General features: G+C 33.3%; 1 protein-coding gene across 3 annotated transcripts in view; it reads left to right on the top strand.

The window, feature by feature from the left end:
- Window positions 1-7,391, top strand: part of LOC109541167 (kin of IRRE-like protein 2) — a 46,343-nt gene that overhangs the window by 34,411 nt on the left and 4,541 nt on the right. The window contains exons 3-6 of one of the 3 annotated variants that reach the window (XM_019909942.2): window positions 2,382-2,592; window positions 3,325-3,405; window positions 3,724-3,851; window positions 5,700-5,868. In XM_019909942.2, the coding sequence (XP_019765501.2) occupies window positions 2,382-2,592; window positions 3,325-3,405; window positions 3,724-3,851; window positions 5,700-5,868 (589 nt within the window). Of the gene's footprint in view, window positions 1-2,381; window positions 2,593-3,324; window positions 3,415-3,723; window positions 3,852-5,699; window positions 5,869-7,391 lie in introns of all 3 variants that reach the window. The other 2 variants (XM_019909941.2, XM_019909943.2) reach the window with 2 other exon arrangements.

Here is a 7,391-nt window from a genome sequence, read left to right as displayed (position 1 = left end):
ACAATAAATGACTGAAGAACCCAGGATTTGATTTTAATTTTGGATTTGATAAAAGGTTGCTCCTAAAAAATGTGGTGACCTTTTTTTAAATGCTAAGCGTAAATGTGCGCGCAACTCAACACAGTGTTACATTAGAGTAGTTTAGGCATTAGAGTACATTTTATTGATGCGACTGCAAAAGGATTTGCAATGCAACTGATAGGCCGCTGCGATGATATGCTGTTGCAGACTGCCGTCCAGACTTGATACGCGACGTTTTTACTGTATTCTCGTGCATGTCTGCACGTGCCTTTAAATAATTGCATCCGATTCTTTTACGTTTAACTACCATTTATTTGCACGTCCTCATACAGGTTAAAAATATTCTAGGCAAATAATCTAGATTCTAGAGGCGTTTGATGATGTTTTATAGACAAGCAGTTTATATCTCTCTATACTAATAAGTAAAATGACAAGTCAATACCTCCAAGGCTTTTGGGCATTTAATGCAGAAATTATTAAACCTACTGACAATTTTCCGAGTCTGTTTAGGTAGATCGAGATCTATTTCAGTAAAATACTAAATTCATCTATTTCATCAATCCTCTCCTGACTTAAAACTTTGTTATTTACTCGTCGATAATCTGACCATTGCCGTTCTACTTAGTCCAAGTTTCATAGTTAGTAGACATTACTTATAAACCACATGTCGGTCCTGGTTCGAATATTTTGAACCTAAATGTGTTTAAGCAAGTGTGAGAGGGCGACCAGAGCCGAAAAGCCAAACTATTCAATAGCTCATTATGAATTCAGTCTACGTCGTTCGTCTTGCAGCTTCACCAGTGTCACAGATTTTTAGATACCAAAGACACGCTTCACATAGTAATATCTGATATCCCTAACAAAAAATAACAGAAATATCATTTTTGGCGGAGTTTTGCAGATGGGCCACAACATTATTATAACTAATCAAATCACCTTTAGAGACTGAGATACTTACATTATACTCATACTACTACATGCCATATGCGATAGTGTAATTGTTTTGCAAATTATAATGCATTTTTATGCCTCATTGCTGTGGATTCTAAATTTGTAAAAACTCGTTGTCTTTCATATTGGGGTAACTTGAAAAATGATCTGTACATTCACTGAGCAATGACTTTTAGTAGACTACGCAATTTATGTAGACAGAAATAAATCGTTCTTATTATTCAACGATTTCAACAAATGCCCAACGAGACGAGGGTCAGGAAACCTACATTAAATTGAAACAACAAATGATTTTTTACAAATATGAATAATATGTTCTTAGATATGTACGCCTTATACAGGGTGGTTCAAAATTGGCGCATTTCTTTTAAGGGGTAATAGGGGCTCACTTGGAGAGTACGAGAAAATTATTGAGATTTTGTTTTCAAAATTTCTAGAAGATATAACAGGTTGAAATCGAATGTCAACTTTGTTATTAAGTATTATTTTTGCAAATAAATGGTCCCATCTTTGATTGGTAGCCTATCGGAATACTTAATCGCTCGTATTGAAAAATTACGGTCTTCTTCAAATTACGAATACTATTGATATTAATAAAGTTCTCTTCTACAATTTCCCATCCATCCATCCATCAAGCATCCCAGTTCTAGATCTGAAGTTGGGTTTAATTGAAAGTCATAATTGAGAAAAGAATTGCAATGTAACAGTCGGTCTATTTACCTGCCATTAAAATGGTTTTAATCGTATTTATTTAGGATCTTTTTGAATTAGGTAGTGATGTCGATTTACACTTCAAATGGAAAATCTACAGCCGGTTTTGAAATAACACAAAAGTAATTTAATCAAAAAACAGGTAATTTTCGAAATATGCCACATTTGTAAAAACCCTCGTTAGCCAAAGATCTTTGTTATTGGGTACGAATAACGGATTAATCCACTAGCCACTAATATTTTAGTAGCCAACAAAGCAAAGTTATAATAGTCAATTCAATAAATTCTTATTATTACCGCTTTTTCAGTTCATTTTCTAAATATAGAATAAAAATACGATATGTATGATTTCCTTTATGTTGCTTAGAAATAAAGTACAGCTATGTAAATAAGTAATAAAATCCATACTAATTCGTGCAGCGATAGTCGTTTCGAACGTACATGTATATTTAATAGAACGAATTGATAAAAATAGAAACGAGTCTATTTGGGCGACTATTTTACTACTCTCTAATTACATTACAATTACGTACATATTTAAATTGATCCTAAAGAAGCAACCTTTGATTTTAAAAAAGCATTCCTCATAATTCGTCAAAAAGAATCGTTTCAGTGTAAGTCCACGATTAGTCAGAACTGCTTACTTCTTGTTCAGAAATGTTTGAAATTTGTACCAGTACCAGTAGCTTTAATTTCAGGTCTCGTGGATTCGACATAGAGACATCCATATTCTGACAGTGGGCAGCTACACATATACCAGCGACCAGCGATTTCAAGCCAATCATCATACTGAAAACGACGAATGGACGTTACAAATAAAATGGGCCCAGAAACGCGATGCTGGTATTTATGAGTGCCAAATAAGCACACAGCCTGTTAGGAGCTATTTCGTTAACTTGAACCTTGTTGGTGAGTTAGTATGACTAAATAGATTGTGAAGAAGAATAAGATGACATAGCTATTTTTTTTTCATTATTCATATTGATGAACAATGATAGAAATAATAATATAATATCAATATATTATTCATCAACAAATACCTTTATAACGGAGACTTCTCTATAATAATGAAGGTCATGGGCCAGAAGTACAAACTTTGCTCAAGCCAAGATCATAATATATATAACAACGGATCACAGAGGTTGATCACACTCTGTGATCTGTGATCTATAACCACCAGATCCCTCCAATTTAAATATTAACTTGCGTACTGAACAGTTTAGTTGTTTTATCGCACATAGAAACTTCCCAGTAACCCTAGTTTATCAATTTAATGAGGGCAGTAAACGTTTTAAAATGCCGTATGCTGCAACCCTACGCAAGTTTTATAAGCAACTCTAAAGATCTGAGTGTGGAATTGCTTTCTAATATAACTTCCAAATATACCTAGATCTAAAGTAAAGACCTACCTAGACACATCTAGCTAAAAAGAATATTACTATATATTTTTTTGAGTTCATCACTTCACTGAGCTGATTGTAAGACTGGACAGTGTTAAAGGCAACGTATACAATGTCATGTGCCCACTTAGAAATTCATGTAGACCGGAAGGCCACGTAGGGTTTATGAAGTATATGCGTTATAAATAAGCTCAGGAAAATATCGATGAGAGCATGTTGAATTGATTTTTAATTTATTTAGAAATATCAGAAGAAGAGAGTTACAAGCCTCCACAAGATGAGAGTTACAAGTGTAATTGCAGCTGTCCGCCTGATGACTCTGGTCAGCCAGGTTAAAGGTTACATATGTATTTTTAAATTAATACACTAACGCATTTTGTTCGTTATTTATACGTATTAGATACTAATTCTAGGCAAAGTTACTAAAACGTTTGAAGGCTGACTGTAGTAAACTAACAAATTGTAGATTGGGTTAGTTTTTTAATAAAGCGACAATTTTTTCACAGTTGATCTGCAATATCTCCAATTAAAATAATAACTAAAATAATGTTAAATTCCTATTTAACATTGCATCCTCTATTATGGGCCACTAGTGCTCAGGTCAGCGAACAATGTAAAAACCATGCTTTCTTCATTTCAGTACCTACTGCGCAAGTTCTAGGCGGTCCAGACTTGTATGTGGACATGGGCAGTACAATTAACTTGACGTGTTCAGTCAAGTATAGTCCCGAACCTCCTGCTTATATATTCTGGTACCATGGTGGAGAAGTAAGTCGTATTGGAAATAAGTAAATATTTTCGTCATATATTATCGTATCAATATTTTGCTTGATAGTGATACATAATTCAAAATCCACAATTTGCTTTTATCTGTGTCTAACGTGAAGTAGTACGGGTTCATGTTGAATAACTGCTTTCATTAATGAACATAAATATAAGAATTTCCTACTTTCATTAGTAATATTTTCTGCAGAAAATGGCGCAAAGACAAGAGAATATAATTTACTGCTGGCCTCCTGTTCCGTGTATTTTGTTTTACAGCAGCAATATGCGATCGCCACTAAGGAACATTAATCATAGATTTAAAAAAAAAGTTGAAGTTTTGTTACGTAATACATCGGAAAACTCATCATTCTTCATGCAAAAATTACGATTTTCCCAAACGTATTATAAATAAAGTGGAAACGCTATTACAAACCTTTTTGTATCTGCGATAAAAATACTTCGTTTCTCAGATTTTGTTGAATTTATTCTAACCGGTAATTGATAAGTTTACCTTAGGGGCAAGGCCTCCAATTCCAATGGAATTGTGACAAACTCCATTGTTCAGGATGGTAGAAGTTTTCAGAATCTTTCAGTTTTCATTCTTTTCAGTTCTGAAAAAAAACGAAAAGAGAAATTAACATATTTCCAGGAGTTACTGCTAATTTGTAGCCTAATAATTCAAGCCAGTATATCTTAACCAGAGCGAGAGAGTAACATTGTATTTTTTGATTATAGCGGAAGGGGCCATAAAACCGGCCTTAAAAATAAATAAAACCGTACAATTTGTATATTTATATGTTATGGTAGTATAAAACAGTCAAGAGTAAGTAAAGGCTTGAAATAAATTAACCGCTATATGTTTTTTAAGAACTACTAACTTTTATCGCGACGCCCACTGCGTTGCCGGAAGTACTTACTTCTTTTACCGGTCTGGTCTTCCCGAATATTAAACTCAGCTAATTGAAATAATAATATTGGTTTGTGTATATTTATCTTTAACAAATCATCAAAGTAATGCATTAAAACTTTGAAGCCGCAGTAATTTAATATTATGTTCAGTTTAATTTTCTGTAGAATTTTCAAACCACTCAAGAGCAAAAAATTAGTTTAATAACGGTAAGTTTCTGATTTTATAAATTATCCAGCAGAAATGTTAAATGAGTTTATTACAAAGATCAACTGAAATACTGTCATCGCATAATTTTGCTCGGCAAAAAGATTCGGGTTTTAAAAAGGGTAGAAAAACCTGAGTCGCTATATTCTTTCAGAACCATTAATTTACTTGCCGTTCCGTATCAAACCTTTTAACGGCCAAGTTTTAAATATAATGTAAAAAATTGTGTTTTTTTCTTTCTACGTATTTACCTGTTATACGTCAACCTGCCAGACTTTCTTAAGGATTTTGCATATACGTTTGAATTTTTATTTTTTTATAATGATCAATTTTTCGGTAATACGCACGAATCAATAGAAACTCTGATGAAAAAAAAGTATTTTGACATGTAATAATTTGATTTATGAAGTGCCTACTGTATATAATGGTTAAAAGCCATCAACCTTAGGTGAAACGAAAAATAGTGTATCGTCCATGTAAATCATAATCAACATTATTTTATTCAATGCGTAGGTCATAATACTGTACTAACCCAAATTAACAATTAAGTTAAATCTGGCGGTTAAATGTCTTGAAATATGTTTTACGTGAAAGCATGTGTTTGTCACTTATCTAATCAACGTTCACTCATAGAGACTTAAGGTCTTTAAGCTCAACAAGTGAAGTTAATCAGAACACAACTTTCAACATTAAAGTTCATCCAGAAGATTACTACTGTATTAAAACATGTTTTCCAGGTCATAAGTTACGACTCAAGCCGTGGTGGTGTCAGTGTCATCACAGAAAAGGGTGATGTTACAACGAGTTTTCTATTGATTCAGCATGCTGACATATCAGACTCTGGAAAGTATTCATGCAATCCATCCAATGCAAATGTAGCCAGTGTCCGGGTACACGTTCTAAACGGTACGTATATCGATATGTGTTAATTATACTTACCTATAATTAGAGGAAATGGTGGACAGTTTGTTAAAAACGTTTTTTAACACACTATATCGCGCAAATAATTAATATAATACAATTACTGGCTGAAAGAGCCAAAAACACGATCAATAAAAAGAAGTTAGGGTACATTTTTTATAAAGACTTTGTATAAAAGCCGATTTCATGTTGAGCGGACGCAAGAAACTGTTATTGCTGACATTAGGATAGGACAAAAACTTGAATGGGAAACTTATTTGCCATCCTTTCTTTCCACATAGAGCTACATGGCTGACGGATACTATGGGTTGCTTTAAATCTTTTGCTAGAAGGATTCAGTATTAAAGGGTTATATCTTAAACTTTTTGTTTGGTTTGATATATGGATGTTTTACGTAGCTCTTTAATGACTCATAAATGAATTTAATCCCATTTTAATATTTTACTGCAACAATAGATAATCCTTCAGGTTCCGACCCCTGTCAAATGAGGAAGTTAATTATCACTTTGATTGATTTGTAAATTTGCTACTTCAGTACTGTTTCAACTGCCTTTAATTTATTTCCGACAATTTATTCTTTTCTAAAAAGCTAAATGTATTCTGATCGATAGTCGATTATTCTGATTTCCTTTTGCTTCCATTTATGCTCGTGGTTTATTTCAGATTAATTATGTTTTTCCGATCTGTGTAAGATACGGCTTTTTATTGCTGCTGCTCTTTTCTTGGCCGTTTTGTTGCCTACGTTTTGTTAACCTCGCTGCAATGTTTGCCTTAGCCACTTTCTATACGAAACAAAAGGTCTTTATATAGTGTAAAGTGAGAAAATGAGAATTAGGATTTATTAAAAGATTCTATAGCAGTTTCTTTTGCCAAGCTTAACGTAACATGACGTAATTTCAGGAAACAAAATATTAAAATAAACATCGGCCAGAATTACAAAAAAAGTAGGTACTTAGAGCCGTTTTTTATTCTTATATTATATACAGGGTGATTCAAAATTGGCGTCATTTCCTTTAAGGGGTGATGGAGGCTTTTCGAAAATTTCTAGAAGATATTAACAGTTGAAGATCGAATTTCAACTTTGCTATTAAGCATTATTTTGAAATTGTTCCATGTTTAATTGGTAGCATATTGGAATATTTAAGCAATGAAAAAGAAAAATTACGATCTTTGCTTCAAATTACGAAAATTTTCGATATTGAAAAAGTTCTGTTCTACAATTTTTTGATGAAAAGGCACAGCAGATGTTTTTTGCCATTAACAAATAGTTACAGGTGGATAGCCCTTGTCAATAATAACAATAATCTGTCAAACTGTGACTTACTTTGAATTTTCTTTCACGAATTTGCGGATATGCGATTAGTTCCGGGGAAATACTACAGTAACATAGCAGAAGCTGAAAGAACTCACGCCAACAAAGGGCAAGGAGAGTGGTTCTAGGAAGATAGTGTTCGGGTTCCAAGCACAGAGGAACAAGTATTGGACATAATCGAATCAGGGCCTTCCAG

This window comes from Dendroctonus ponderosae, unplaced genomic scaffold (genome assembly GCF_020466585.1).
Source record: "Dendroctonus ponderosae isolate FM_Combo_2020 unplaced genomic scaffold, Dpon_F_20191213v2 Dpon_F_20191213_1, whole genome shotgun sequence".
In the NCBI taxonomy this organism is placed as follows: Eukaryota; Metazoa; Arthropoda; class Insecta; order Coleoptera; family Curculionidae; genus Dendroctonus; species Dendroctonus ponderosae.
Note: the sequence above shows the minus strand (reverse complement) of the source record. Positions and strands in the feature narration are given on the sequence as shown.